The following is a 16,295-nucleotide window of genomic DNA, read 5'->3' as shown; positions in this document are numbered from 1 at the left end:
TATAGCTCAATCCGAGTCAGAATGTGCTTGTGGAAAACGCTGGTTGGATTGACGTTGCGGAGACGTAAAGTTTGACGGACAATCAAGGCTATTTCGACATCACTATTGGATGATTTGATGTAAATTCAAATCAAACAAAATCGCTTATCTCTACTCAGACCTTCGGGGAAAGTAGAGATAACAAATTAATTTTTGATATCGCTGAAAATGATAATTCAAGTTTAAAAGTACAAAGAAAATCTAATAGAAAGAAAAGTCCTGTAAATAGATATGGAAATCCTGTAACTCATTTAATCTATGTAAATCACATTGATCCAAATGTACCGAATACATTTGAGGAGGCGTTAAACACAAATGAATATAAACAATGGAAAATTGCGATGGACTCCGAAATTAATAGTTTAAAGAAAAATAATACTTGGCAAATTGTTGAACGGCCAAAAGATGAAAAGGTTATTGATGTAAAATGGGTGTACAAAAAGAAAAGCAATAATGTCCATAAAGCTAGATTAGTTGCTAGAGGTTTTCAACAAAAGGAATACATTGATAATGTTTATTCACCAGTAGGAAAAATGCAAACCTTAAAAATGTTATTGTCTTATTGTTGTAAGAATAATTTATTCATTGAACAAATAGATGTAGAGACGGCCTTTTTAAATGGTTATGTAAAAACAGAAGTATATGTTAATGAACCGAAAGTTTATGAAACTGGAGACAATAAAGTTTGTAAATTGCATAAGGCACTCTATGAACTCACAGAAAGCCCAAGAGCTTGGTATGATTGTCTCAACAAATATATGGAAAGTATTAACTTTGTGAGAAGTAATTATGATTATTGCCTATATATACATAATACAACCAAAGATACACTATACATACTAGTCTTTGTAGATGATCTCCTTATTTGTTGCAAAGATAAACATATAATAAACGAAATAAAAGCTAGTCTAATGCAAAGATTTGCAATGAAAGATTTAGGTAAAATAAGTCAATATATAGGTATTGATATAGATTATAACGATGATAGACACAAAATGACCTTAAGTCAAACCAAATATATTGAATCTTTGGCTGCTAAATATAATCTAGAAAATGCAAAATTATATGATACTCCAATGGAGACTAATCTAAAATTAGATCAAGCTAGCCAAATAGACGAACGAATAAAGTACAGAAACTTGATAGGAGAACTGCTATATATAAGCTCAGGCACAAGGCCAGATATATCGTACAGCGTAAATTATTTAAGTCGATATCAAAGTTGCTACGATAAAACTATAAGTATGCGATGCGAGTCTTAAAATATTTGTACAAGACTAAAGACTTGAAACTAACATATTGTGATAATATAAATAGCGAGATACTAGATTGTATGATAAATTCCGATTTTGCTGCCGATAATGTAGATAGAAAATCCACAAGTGGATACGTAATTAGATTATATGGTAATGTAATTTTTTGGAAAACCCACAAACAAGGTGCGGTAACAAAACGCTCAACTTTTGCTGAATATGTAGCTTTGTCAGAGGCAGTCTCCGAAATATTGTTTGTAAGAAATTTATTGAGCGAATCATTTGATATAAATTTACACGAACCAACAACTATTTACGAAGATAATTCAGGAGCAATCGCAATCGCAAAATTCGGTAATTTTACTCCAAACTCAAAGCACATCGAAGTGTAATATCATTATATAAATGAAAGTTACTAAATGGGCAAAATAAATATTGTAAAAGTTGACTCCAAATGTAATTTAGCAGACATCCTCACAAAGAGTCTGGACAAGACAAAGTTTCTAAACAATAGAAAAGGCTTAAGATAAATCTCAAATGTCCATACCAAATTCCAAGTTCAATTGTAAAAACCCAAGTTCAAAGTAATAATCGCCAAGTTCAGTTGTAAGACTCAAGTTCACTTGAAATGCTCTTAATTCAATTAATGTAAAATGCGATGACAAATTGTATGCGAAATTGAAAACTCAAATGTATCGAATTATAATGTAAAAATATCACGACTGTAAAATTCAGGAGGCGTGTTGTAATATGTGAATTTATACAGTCGTAATACATAAAACGGTACTCGTCGCGCCATCTACTGTTTGACGACGATTTCGTGCAACGAGACAAGCTCGAGCGAACGCGAGCATAATGCGCATGCCTCGCGTATATACTCTAAGCGCATACTATACTGTATACTCAGCTCCGTGGAGTCAGACTATTCGACACTGTACTATACTCTCTCTCTCTCTCTCTCTCTCTCTCTCTCTCTCTCTCTCTCTCTCTCTCTCTCTCTCTCTCTCTCTCTCTCTCTCTCTCTTGCCTGTAAGACTCCGAGCCGAACGGACGTACTGCCGACTATGGCTATTGCCATATATAAATAAATTACTATTATTCATTTAACATTAACCTCAGTGTTCTCAATTTACCCACGGATTCCAACATCCTCAATGTGAGATTTCCTCATAGAGCACTTACTGATGCTGATATTATAAAGTATGCTAAGATATTGAAAATTCCTAACTACCGTGGAGTGTTTATGAGAAATGTGTTACCCGCCGATGGACCGCATCGTAATGAATCAGCTGTTCTGAATCTGGACGATGCTGATCGACCAGCAACTCATTGGGTAGCATATCGTAAGCGTGGAAATGATGTAATCTACATTGATAGTTTTGGAGACCTTCAGCCGCCATTAGATCTGTTGTATACTTGGGAGTTGACAGAGTTCAGTACAACCATGAAAGATATCAAGATTATAATACCTTCAAATGTGGCCATCTTTGTCTCAAATTCCTGTCTAACGGCTGTATATAAAGGGGGAATAACGGAGGATTCAGTTATTATCCTACAAGCTGTCATAAGAGAGCTCATTAACCTTGAGTCTTTCGAACACTTATTCCGTACTGGAGACACAGTTTTTTCCAGCAATCGAGCTGCCACCGTATAAAAAGTTACGTCCTTGGCTTAGTCAAACTCTTAACCTTCAATTCTATATCTAATATCGATACAGACGCTAATAAGTTGTATGTTGGTAAAGAAGTGATTGTGTTACCTACAGGAAGTTACGAAATCGAGGATATAGATACTTACCTTCGAGAACTATTGCTGCACAAGGGTATCTCATTCAGCTTGCAACCAAACAATAATACACTTCGCAGTATAATCAAGTGTAGTTGCGATATCGATTTTCGTCCACGTGATTCGATCGGCTCACTACTCGGTTTCACGCAGTAACTACTTCCAGCAAATTTAACTCATAGTTCAGACTTACCTGTAACTATTCTCAAAGTGAACGCTCTTCGAGTGGAGTGCAATATCACTTCAGGATCCTATATAAATGGTCAACTTGTTCACACCATGCACGAGTTCTTTCCTGCAGTACCACCTGGATATAAGATCATTGAAGTGCCGTCTCAAGTCATTTATCTTCCGGTCATCGTCCGAAGCATTAGTCATCTACAATTACGCATAGTCGATCAAGACGGAAATCTTGTTCATTTTCGTGGAGAAGTAATTACCGTTAGATTACATCTTAAACCAACCCAATAATGGGAATTGTTTATAATATCAAAGTAGGTAGAGAGTATAAAAGCAGACCGACATGCAGTCGAAACATCAGTCTTCCACAGACCTCCAAAGCGTTAACACGTCGAAACATTCAGTTTCTGAAAAGCCTAAACTTAAGAGTCGCTGTCACCCACGCTGGAAAGTAATCTGTATATTCTTTTGTTGTCTCGCGAAAAATGGAAGACATTCTAAACATACAGTCTCCTGTAACGTTCGATGAGTCTCTTGCTCATTACGAATTGCATCCTCATCAACCTTACACCGCTTCATCGTTTAACAACAGTGATGAATTTCGCATCGCTATTCAACATCAAGATCTGTACATTCTACCCTCGCGTAGTATGATATACATTAGCGGTAGACTCGCCAAGTCAGACGGAGCTGTAGTAGCTCACACGACTCTGGTAAACAACGCTTTCTGTCACATGTTCGAGGAAATTCGCTATGAAATCAATGCCATTGAAATCTATAAATGTAAGAACGTTGGCTTGACAATCCTCATGAAAGGTTGGCTATAGCTCAATCCGAGTCAGAATGTGCTTGTGGAAAACGCTGGTTGGATTGACGTTGCGGAGACGTAAAGTTTGACGGACAATCAAGGCTATTTCGACATCACTATTGGATGATTTGATCGACTCTTCGCGCACATTCACAAACTAGATCCCAAAGCAAAGTGTCACTACGTGCCAACGAACGAGAACCCCGGGAGACATCGCGTCTTGAGGCACCGACGTCCAGGGACTCTCCGAACACAGCCTGTGGTGGACTGGACCTGCCTGGCTGAGAGCGCCTGGCCCAGCGCAACAACCACAGGCCCAAGAGCAATCCCACTCTTGGAGCAACCAGTCCTGTGCAGGGACACCCAGAAGGTGCATGGCCATCCAAAAAGTATTTCTTTTATTACATATATAAATATACATATATAATTTATTTATAGAATAGACTGCTAATTTTTGAAAAATTGAGCATATTTTTGCAGTATATCTGCAATACAGTTTATTCTAACAATCTTTAAAGAAAGTTTATACATAAAAATGCTCTTTGTAAAAGTACTATACGTGAAAATTAGTAACGCTATTATTTATAAAAAAAAATCAACAAAAAAAGATTTTTGCACAGAATAATAAAAAATACAAAGTATAGAGCTTTACATAAGGATAGTACTAGAGCTAGTTAGAATTTTTTTATATATGTAATATGTATTTAGAGAAAAAAAAACAATAATTTCTAATAAAATTCTTGTAGAGTTCTGGACGTGGTCTTCAAGCGATAAACATTATAAATTGTTTATTTTATACTGAAAATTTAACCATATTAAAAAAAGTTAAAAAATGTAGTGAATTAAATTATATTGATATTAAAAAAAAATGTCAGTGTACAGGGCCATCACGAACTGATAAACTTCCCTGAGTTCCCAATTGAAGGGCATCTCATCTTCATTGGGCTATTGAGAGCTTTTCCTTCATTTTGCCATGCTCAGATTCATTTCATAAGCATGCCAATGCGCCCACTATTTTTTCTCAAGTTTCATTAGTAGAACAAATGCTTAATTTTTATGCTCGTCAACTGATCTACCCTGGTTTAAGGTGCTTCAGAGCATTTTATGTTTATAAAGTTTTGTATCCTCATTTTACGTAAAAGATATTTGTGATGGCAACTAGTGGAAGTTCATTATTTAGAATGTTATCCGCAACTTTGCTTGCTCTCTTAGGAAATAAAAATAGTATTATTTTATACTATTTACATTTATAAAGTTTAAATCTATATATTACGTCAGAAAAACTACCTACTAAAGTATGTGGTGTTCCATCATGATTGTATGCAACATGATAGCTATGAAAAATAGCTGTAAATTAATACAGCTGTGAATCGGATATTTTAACAGAACCTATCTATATGCATGTGAATTGTTTAACTGTTAGTTGTGCAGTGTGGCTCAACAAGGTTGTTCTATTATTATGCACAAGTGAATTATTGTCAATGATTTTATATGAATTTAAGCATATTCTTTCCACCCTAAAACCACGCTGTAAGCTACATCCTTGTTTACAACTGTTATTATCAGTAACAATATTATGAGAGCCACGATAACTCACTAGGCAGTGTTTCCGAGCACATCGGTATGTTTTATACATAAGTGTCTCTGAAAATCTCTATAGGACTCTGGCTGGTACTATTGTATGGTATCAATGCACACTCTGCCTACTGAGCCATATAGTCATTCTCATAATACTATTGCTAATAATAACTTAGTTGTAAACAAGGATGTGGTTTATAGCGTAGTTTTTTAGATGTAAAAAAGATGCTAATAACATGTTAATGTACAACGCTCACTACCAACACGTTCATAGAGTTAGTTTGCATAAAAAGAAAGATATTTTAAGAATACAAAAGTTAATACTGCATGGGTATTTCTTATTAGAAATATATATCTTTTTAATACCTTATTAAAATACAGTGTTCATATAACACATAATTAACAAATCGTTACTCGCACTAGATAATTGGCATAGAAATCATAAAACTTTGATCTTTTGCATTACTAATGTACAAAATTATGTCGCAGAACAGAGTAAACGAATCATATATACTTTGAAAAATAACCTAATAATTTTCAAAGCTCCTATAATACCATTATTAATTAGATGATTTTTATTCTTTTATTTGGTCAGAGAAAATTTACTTAAGAAACATGACATAAAATTATCCATAGCTGTATTCATTATACATGATTATGTGAGGTGATGGTGCATGTATGCTTATCGTCGAGACCTAAGTATATGGTTATATTATAGTTTATATTCATGCAGTATGCATGACACATGTTTCCATCCCTTACACAAAATAAACACTTCAATTTCCAGAATTCCCATTATAAATTATTGAAATCAATATTTAGCTATAAATTTTTTTATTCGCAAACATCAACATTAAAATATCTATTTATATGTAAAAAAAAATAATAATTGATGTATTTCCCTAGCTATGTACAAATATTTTATCACTCTTGTACAAAATTAACAGTGCAACTTCTTGAATCTCATACATTTAGCCAGAGAAAATTTACTTGAGAAACAAGATATAAAATTATCTAAACCTGATTAGTTATGCATGATTATGCCGGGTGATAATGCTTAGTATATATTCAAGTAGAATGCATATTTACGTATTATATCAAAGTTTGATATATTGCAATAAATATGATCTAATATAGATATAGTAGAGAAAATAATTTAGGTCTTTATTGGTAATTTATTTTTACCTGACCCTATCGATATTAAAAATAAGACCAGCATTTAGCGATCAAACAATTACAATTGTTTATAGGCAATCTTCTATTGATCCGTTAGATTTTACGCTGTTAAATAATTAAATTAGATAATTAAAAGATCAGTGAAAATTCCCAAAATTGATTTAAATTTTTCAGGTATTCTAATGGGTTGTCCACGTGCTGAAAGCATATTTGTTCATTAATATTTTATTGTCCAACCGCTATTTTTTTATAAAACTTATTTGAGTGGACTAACGAGTATCGTCAATAATGCTCTGTCGACCAAAAGCTAGTATTCGGTTGCAAAGTCCTTGATCCCTACAAGATTAATATTCAGATCGGCACATAGCGATCAAACAATTGCAACTGTTTATAGGTAATCTTCTATCGATCCGTTAGATTTTACGCTGTTAAATAATTTAATTAGATCATTAAAAGATCAATAAAAGCTTCCAAAATCAATTTAAATTGTTCAGGTATTTCAATTAGTTGTCCCAATGCTGAAAGCATATTTGTTCATTAATATTTTATTGATCAACCGCCATTTTTTTATGAAACTCATTTATGAGGACTCACGAGTATTGTCGCTAATGCTCGCGCGAACAAAAGCTTGTATTCGGTTGAACAATGCTCTTCGGAACAAAAGCTCGTATTCGGTTGAGAAGTCCTTGATCCTTACGAGATTAACAATTTGACAAGCATTAAGCCATCAAACAATTACAATTGTTTACAGGCAATCTTCTATTCTCTCTCTCTCTCTCTCTCTCTCTCTCTCTCTCTCTCTCTCTCTCTCTCTCTCTCTCTCTCTCTCGCACGTAAGTACAACAGTCTGCTTTGCTCTGCTTACTTTTCTAAGATTTATTACTGCCGCACGCTGCCTTTGGGCCTATTGTTTTGTAGTTTGTTGCATGCGCCTTTCTGCAACCTTCATCGTGAGATAATAATCACTGGAGGCTGCAACTTCTTTCAACGCTAATTTCTTGCTCCAACATCACCTGCTGTAACCTAACCTGCAAACTTGCACGGCTTTTCTCCTTGCTGCACGGCGTCTATTTCTCCTCAAAGCGATCCACGTGGAGCCACCTGTCGGGTACACGGAACACCACCAGCAACATCATCAATCACAGGTCGGTCAATTCTCACCTCTCTCGATTAGCACCCCATCTGGCTTTCGAGAGTATTAAGTCTCTAGCTTACCTATCAGTCGATAACCTACCACCTGCTACTACTTTACAACACGCTCTACATTATCGACTGCCAGTAAGTTGTCGACGGAGACTTAATAACATCAAAAATTAGTGGAATTGGTGTGAAGAATGCCGAGTCGCTCCTCACGTGTGCTCAATGTAATAAAGCTGCCAAAGGGAAAATGAAGATCTGCGAGCTGTGTAATCGGCAGTTCCACTCCATTTGTGTCAACATCAGGTCTATAATGGTTAGTGATACTGCAACGCTCGCTTGCGCAGTCTGTGCGGAGGAATATGCCACCGTCACACCAAAAACCACGCAGACGAGAGCTCAAACAGCAGCAGCGGCAGCAGCAGCAAATAGGTCAGCCAAGGGCACGCCTGGAACGGGCGCGCACAAAAAGAACAACGGCACCTCCTTCTCTTGCGGGCTCCAGAACCCAGTCGCCTGCAAGAACACAGGTTTCGTTCATCGAAACGTCCCTTAAGGACATATTCGCGGTGCTGGATGACATTAGGAAGATCCAGAATGAGGCCCTTCAGGCACAAAACACCATGTCTGAAAGGGTCTCAAGAATCGAGAGTAGGCTTGGCCTTCTTGAAAGCCGCCTCAAAGCCCTTGACGGCTTGCCTGCGCTCAAGACTCGACTAACCAATGTCGAGTCCTCCATCTCCGAGCTGCAGGCTCAATATCAAGAGCTGTCGTCAAGGAGTCCCGCAGAGCAGCACAACATCAGCAGTGCTCCTGCCTCCGAGGAGATCAACAACCTCCGCAGTGAACTGGCTGAGGTTAAGAGGAAGCAGGAGCGCTCTGCGAATAATGTGGTGGTGATCTCCGGCCTAGCCTACACCCAGGAGACGTCACTGCATCTCCTGGCCTTTACCGTCTTGGCTGCACTGGACCCCACGGTCCTAAGGCGGGATGTTGCAACCGTCAGAACCATGGGGAGACTCGACGCTAACACCATCAACGCCCAAGGTGACAGCAGATTTCCACCCCTAGCTGTCACTCTCTCCTCCAGTGCGCTGGCCCGCTCCATCATAGTGGCCAAAGCCAGGAAGCGTAAACTTCATACCAGCGAACTCGATGATGCACTACTGGAGGAAGCGAAAGCTCTCTACCCAGATCACCAGGGACTTGTCAACATTAACGAGCTCCTTCCTCCAGACATCCATAAGTTGCGCATCAAGACCAGGCTCGAGGCGAAGAGGAGAAAAGGTTGCCGTTCCTTCGTGAGGGATGGGAGAATTTACATCCGTTCTGGCGAGGACAGTGAGCGGGCCACTATCATCTCCACCGATGCTGATCTTGAGGCTTTTTTGGCCCGATCGCCGCCAACAGCCAGCATGGACATCACACACTAAGACACACACCTATCATCTTGCCAAAACCACCATCTAAATCATTCATCTCATCTACATCTGCCTCCTAGGTGTCTCTGTCTGAGGGTCTTAGGGTCTGTCATTTCAATGCGAACTCCCTTACGGGTCACATTGAGATAATCAGGTTCTTTTTGTCCACTCGTCCCCCCTTTCACGTAGTGGCTGTAACTGAGACCTGGCTGAGTGACAAGATACTATCCATCCCTTCATTGGATGATTACACTTTGTACAGACGGGACAGAAACAGGAACGGTGGAGGTGTGGCCCTCTACATTCATCATTCACTGACTGCTAGCGTTATCTCGTCATCTGACGGCGAATGGTCGGGCAAGCCGGGTAAGCCAGAGTATCTTTTTTGTGAAATCACATCTAAGGAAATATCGCCCATCTTCGTGGGAGTTGTGTATCGCCCTCCTCACTCACCCTTTATCCTGGGATCTAACTTCATCGAACAACTAACAATGCATATGCACAACTACTCCACGAAGGTCATCATGGGAGATTTAAATGCTGATCAGATTTCCTCATCTGAAGACGCAAATTTCATCAGGGCTTTCATTGATGAGAACTCCCTTATTTCTGCACCATATAGTGCAACCCATCACAGACAGAACTCTGACACCTGGCTTGACCTGTGCTTGATTGATGAGCAGGATCGCCTGCTCTCACACTGGAAGACTGACACTCCTTTCATCAACGGACATAACCTGATCACGTCCACACTCGACGTACAGATTCCACGCCACGTACCTACTACATACTCTTACAGAAACTACAAAGGAATCTGTGCTGAGAAGCTAAGGGACTTCCTTAGCGCATGTGACTGGTCATCCTTCGCCACGCCATCACTTGACGAATGCATCACCACTCTTAACACCAACATCTCGAACGCCATAAATCATCTCGCCCCATTAAAGACCGTGACACCTGGACGTAAACGTCACCCGTGGTTTACCGCGGCTCTTCGTGACCTTTTAACTGAAAGGAACAGACTCTACAGACGTTTTCGCAGAAGTCGTTTACCGTGGGACCTATACTTTTATAGAATCGCGCGGGACGACGCTCATAAACGGATTGAGGAGGCCAGGTTGAATTTCTACTATTCACGCCTGTCCTCCTTGACCGACGTTGCAGAGATCTGGAGAGAGCTTGGGAATCTTGGTATTACTACTTCTAAAACTCCTTCACCTGCTCGGTTCTCTCCGGATGCTCTCAACGAACGCTTTAGCTCCATCTCAAATGACCCTCAAGCTCCATCTGTTGAGGAGTATCTGCGAACCCTGGAGAGTCTGGACCTCCCTGAACACTTCATCTTCAGGGAAATCACAGAATCGGACGTGTCGGCTGCAGTAACACACTTTAACACCCAGGCCAGAGGAAGTGATGTCATCCCACAGGTTGTAGTTTCTAAAGCACTGCCAATACTCGCTCCCTTACTCTGTCAAATTTTCAACCTGTCTCTGAGCGAGGCACGCTTTCCCTCCGCCTGGAAATCATCGCTCGTAAGAGCACTAAATAAAGTCAACTCTCCAACAGCTGTAACTGACTACCGTCCGATCTCTCTACTCTGTTTCCTGTCCAAGGCGCTGGAGTGGCTGGTGCACAAGCAAATTTCTGAATATCTTGAAACAAGGCTTTACCTTGACAACTTCCAAACTGGCTTTCGCACTGGCCACAGCACGCAGTCTGGCTTGATTAAGCTGACTGATGATGTCAGGCTTGGAATAGACAGGAAGAAAGTCACTCTGCTACTTCTATTTGACTTCAGCAAGGCGTTTGATACAGTGTGTCACGTCAGGCTGCTCGGAAAGCTATCCTCTTTCGGCTTCTCCAAGCAGGTCATCCGCTGGCTTGCATCTTACCTTTCCGGAAGAGAACAGGCGTCATTGGTGACAACAACGAACTCTTAACATTCCTATCACTAAACACCGGTGTCCCACAGGGGTCAGTTTTGGGCCCCTTGTTGTTCGCGTTGTACATCAATGACATTGGCTTCTGCCTAGATTCAGATGTATCCCATCTAATCTACGCGGATGACTTGCAAATCTACTGCCAATGCCCCCTTGAGGAGCTCGACTCCTGTTCTGTCAGGATGAGTGCTAACGCCGAAAGGATAATGGGCTGGGCAGCACTAAATAGGCTTACGCTCAATGTCAGTAAGACTAAGGCAATCGTCCTGGTTTCCCCCTACTATATCAATGCTCTTCCCTCTACTGCCAACACCTATATAAATATAGGGGGAGCCCAGGTCGACTACGAATCATCTGTACGCAACCTGGGGTTGGTGCTCGATTCCAAACTATCATGGAAAGAGCACGTCACACAAATTTGCGAACGTACTCACTCTTTAATGTATCGTCTCTACTTTTTTCGGAAGAGCACTAACTTCAGATTGCGCCAACATTTAGTGCAAGCACTCCTGTTTCCCATCATCGACTACTGTTCACTGGCTTACTATGACCTGACGCAAGAACTCGACCTGAAGCTTCAGAGGCTTGTCAACACGGGGATCCGTTATATCTACGGTGTAAGGAGGGACGAGCACATCTCCCCTTATAGGCGTGAGTTGCAATGGCTTACCACCGCCGGACGTAGGAAATACTTTATGGCATGTTTTCTTAGAAAAATCTTTAACACCTCAGTACCCTCTTACTTATTAGCCTATTTTGATTTCCACGTCGCGCTCAGGCCTGTGAGGGGTGAGGTGACCCCCCTGGACATCCCGCCCTTCAAGACGGAGACGCTGAAGAACTCATTTTTCATCAGCGCTTCCTACCTCTGGAACAGCCTTCCATCTCACCTACGTAACACCCTGTCCATATCACACTTTAAACAGGCGGCTAAAAATCACTTCTACAATTTGGAAAATACACAAACATAACGCAAACATTTCATCTCATGAACACACTTTCATCTCATCTCACTTAATTCCATTACTCACTTTCACACTTACACCCTGACACAACAAGTATTATCTTTATTTCACCAAACTTCTATAATGTATATGTACAACATAATGTACAAAAATAAAATCAATCTAAATCTAAATCTAAATCTAAATCTATTAATCCGTTAGATTTTACGCTGTTGAATAATTAAATTAGATCATTAAAAGATCAGTATAAACCCCCAAAAACGATTTTAATTGTTCAGGTATTTCAATTGTTTGTCCAAATGCTGAAAGCAAATTTGTTTATTGATATTTTATTGATCAACCGCCATTTTTTTATGAAACTCATTTATGAGGACTCACGAGTATTGTCGCTAATGCTCGAGCGAACAAAAGCTTGTATTCGGTTGAACAATGCTCTTCGGAACAAAAGCTCGTATTCGGTTGAGAAGTCCTTGATCCTTACGAGATTATTAATTTGACAAGCATTAAGCGATCAAACAATTTCAATTAGTTGTCCCAATGCTGAAAGCATATTTGTTCATTAATATTTTATTGATCAACCGCCATTTTTTTATGAAACTCATTTATGAGGACTAACGAGTATTATCGCTAATGCTCACGTGAACAAAAGCTTGTATTCGGTTGAACAATGCTCTTCGGAAGAAAAGCTCGTATTCGGTTGAGAAGTCCTGGATCCTTACGAGATTATTAATTTGACAAGCATTAAGCGATCAAACAATTTCAATTAGTTGTCCCAATGCTGAAAGCATATTTGTTCATTAATATTTTATTGATCAACCGCCATTTTTTTATGAAACTCATTTATGAGGACTAACGAGTATTATCGCTAATGCTCGCGCGAACAAAAGCTTGTATTCGGTTGAACAATGCTCTTCGGAAGAAAAGCTCGTATTCGGTTGAGAAGTCCTTGATCCTTACGAGATTATTAATTTGACAAGCATTAAGCGATCAAACAATTTCAATTAGTTGTCCCAATGCTGAAAGCATATTTGTTCATTAATATTTTATTGATCAACCGCCATTTTTTTATGAAACTCATTTATGAGGACTAACGAGTATTATCGCTAATGCTCACGTGAACAAAAGCTTGTATTTGGTTGAACAATGCTCTTCGGAAGAAAAGCTCGTATTCGGTTGAGAAGTCCTGGATCCTTACGAGATTATTAATTTGACAAGCATTAAGCGATCAAACAATTTCAATTAGTTGTCCCAATGCTGAAAGCATATTTGTTCATTAATATTTTATTGAACAATCGCAATTTTTTTATGAAACTCATTTAAGTGGACTAACGAGTATTGTCGCTAATGCTCGCGTGAAATAAAGCTCGTATTCGGTTGAGAAGTCCTTGATCCTTACGAAATTAACATTTAGATCGGCAATTATCAATCAAACAATGACAATTGTTTATGGACAATCTTTTACTGATTCCCTAGATTTCATGTTGTAAAATAATCAAATTAGATTACTAAAAGAGCAAGAAAAACTTTTGGCTAAACCACCAGATCTGTCAATTCTAAAAAGAGATAGTTCGCGCAAGCATTATTTGTCGAAATGCCAATACGATGGGTTGCCAATCCATTGTACATGTACAATAAATTGTAATATTGCAAAGCTTACTTGCATACATAGTTTAATGGTTATAACTGTTTTTGGCGCTTAGGCTGTAGATTATATAGATTGAACAGTCGATTTAATGATTTTTTTATATTATAATAGTTAATTTCTTTTAATAGCTGGATGGGCAAAAATTGTTTTTCAATAATTGATACAATCATTTTAATTTAGCTTCCCTGGTAAAATTTAGCCGATTGAAAATGGGATAAAAGCTAAGAAGTAGGAAGTTTTTTCTGTCAGTTTTTGTTACAAGATGTAACGCTTTTTATCTTAGTTCTTGGGCGGTTCTTAGATCTAGTATTCTTTACAACTATAAGAACTAAATAATTATCAATGATTATGCGTTATCAGAATAAAGTTATTGAGTTATGCATAATGGCGCAATTCGTACATGTCATGTAACAATGTCCACGTGGCTCAGTCGGCTAAGGCGAGCGGCCGTCCTCGTGCAGGGGGCGGGTTCAAGTTTCGGATCAGTCGAAATTTTTCGTAAATGATTTTTCGCATGTAAACCATTATTTAATACTTTGCTTTACGAAAAACTATATTATCTAAACCCTTTGATATCGAGCTTTTCACATTTAACCTCGGATATTACTAATCTAAGTGTATCTTAATGAAATTAGGATTTTACTTGTTATCTAACTATCATGGACAGTTTCTACTTAGTAACAAGTTAAGAATACTCGATCTAAGAACCGCCCAAGTACTAGGATAAAAAGCGTTACATCTTGTAACAAAAACTGACAAAGAAAACTTCCTAGTTCTTAGATTGGCACTCTTAGAACTACCAAGAAACTATGATTCCATTTCTGCCGGAGTTTTTATATGTGGTCATTAAATTATTACAAAAAATAATAAAGATAATAAAAATGATAAAATTAATACAATGTTTTACTACTTTGTAGATTTGTTTTATGTTACTTTCATGAGTAATCTTTTATTTGCAGCGGAAATATGTAGTCGCTAATTGAGTTAACCAGCGACAAAACTTGGCCGATAGTTGAAAGTAATAACATTATTACGAATAAAAAGTTTCATGAGGTTAAAATTGCTGGAATTAAAGTCTCATGCACTGTTTTACATCATCAAGGTTAGACATATGTTTCTTAATATATTTAAGGTACAAATGCGCTCGTGGAGCGTATTATGTTTTTTGCATGTTAATTTTTTATATTTATTTATCTGATTTCAGAAAATTTACAGTTCCTGCAAGATTTTATAAAAAACCGAGAGGGTGATAACCATGCTAAGTCCCTAAGCATGGCTGATTGTTCCGTCATTATTGAAAAATCAGCGTTGAACAATACTCGTGGTAATTTTATTAATTTTTTGATACTGAATTTTTCTTCTTTAAAAGCCCTTTTTCCCTGTAATATTATTAATCCAATTTACTACTGTAGCTGTTTGTTAGTCACGTTTATTAAAATCAAATTTGTGAAATTTTATTATCACCCCCCCCCCCACCTTTCTCCCTCTGGTTTTGTATACATAAAAATATATGTTAATATACAAGAATATCTTAATCTGTCGAAAATTTAACAGCAGCTTATTATTATGAGTTTAATAGAAGGTGTACTTACATAAACAACTGTTTCTTTCGGCAAATCGGTAGATTAAATTTAATTTAATTGTGTTTTGATATCTGTTTTTCATTGTGAATATCATTTTGAATGTTACAATTATTTGGAATCGAAAAGCGCTGCTATTTGCCCAACATGTCCTTGATAACTTTGAAGAAAAACAGTATAACTTTACAAACACTTGATTGTTTAACGTCTAAATTAAAAATAAAACTTAAAAATTACAGATCTAGAATATAGTTTTGTTTCAACTTTCAAAGGCAAAACTTCCTCTCCCAAAGTACTGGACAAATTAGCGAATGATGCTCGAGATTCTATTTTGCAATCAAATGATTCAGTAGTCAAAACATTTAAGAAATATAAAAATCGTAAAACAAAAAGGAGGAAAGGAAAAGATAAATGTAAGTTTTGCATATATATATTTCTTTAGCTATAGTAATGTACTGGCTAATCCTAAACAAAATCTTATGATTTTCAGCTTTGGATTTAATGATGTTTTCTAGTAGTGATGGAAATGATTTGGATTCATCAATTAAATCATTTGAAAATTGTTTAGGAAACTCTCCTATTGATACTGGTGTTATAGCAGATGATTTATTAGGTATACCTATTGACAAAAAAGAAAGTCGAAAAAAGATCCACTTATCAGTGCGTCAGCCGATTCGCAACGTGAGACTATAGATGACTTATTAAATATGTCCAATGGATCGGAAAAACTGGATACTCATACGACATTAGATTGCCTTTTGCAACCTCAGTCGGAGGATAAAAATTTA

At 37.8% G+C, this 16,295-nt stretch overlaps 2 protein-coding genes across 2 annotated transcripts in view; one reads left to right on the top strand and one right to left on the bottom strand.

Moving 5' to 3' along the window:
• The window catches only part of LOC100118582 (pre-mRNA-splicing factor SPF27), a 79,665-nt gene that overhangs the window by 41,554 nt on the left and 21,816 nt on the right, over window positions 1-16,295 (bottom strand). The window lies entirely within an intron of this gene.
• On the top strand, window positions 14,830-16,222 carry LOC116415896. The gene is made up of 4 exons (XM_031921520.1): window positions 14,830-15,029; window positions 15,132-15,251; window positions 15,747-15,920; window positions 15,998-16,222. Exons 2-4 carry the CDS (start codon window positions 15,200-15,202, stop codon window positions 16,198-16,200), a joined length of 429 nt encoding a protein of 142 aa, XP_031777380.1. The 5' UTR covers window positions 14,830-15,029; window positions 15,132-15,199; the 3' UTR covers window positions 16,201-16,222.

Source organism: Nasonia vitripennis, assembly GCF_009193385.2.
Source record: "Nasonia vitripennis strain AsymCx chromosome 1 unlocalized genomic scaffold, Nvit_psr_1.1 chr1_random0012, whole genome shotgun sequence".
Taxonomy (NCBI): Eukaryota; Metazoa; Arthropoda; class Insecta; order Hymenoptera; family Pteromalidae; genus Nasonia; species Nasonia vitripennis.
Note: the sequence above shows the minus strand (reverse complement) of the source record. Positions and strands in the feature narration are given on the sequence as shown.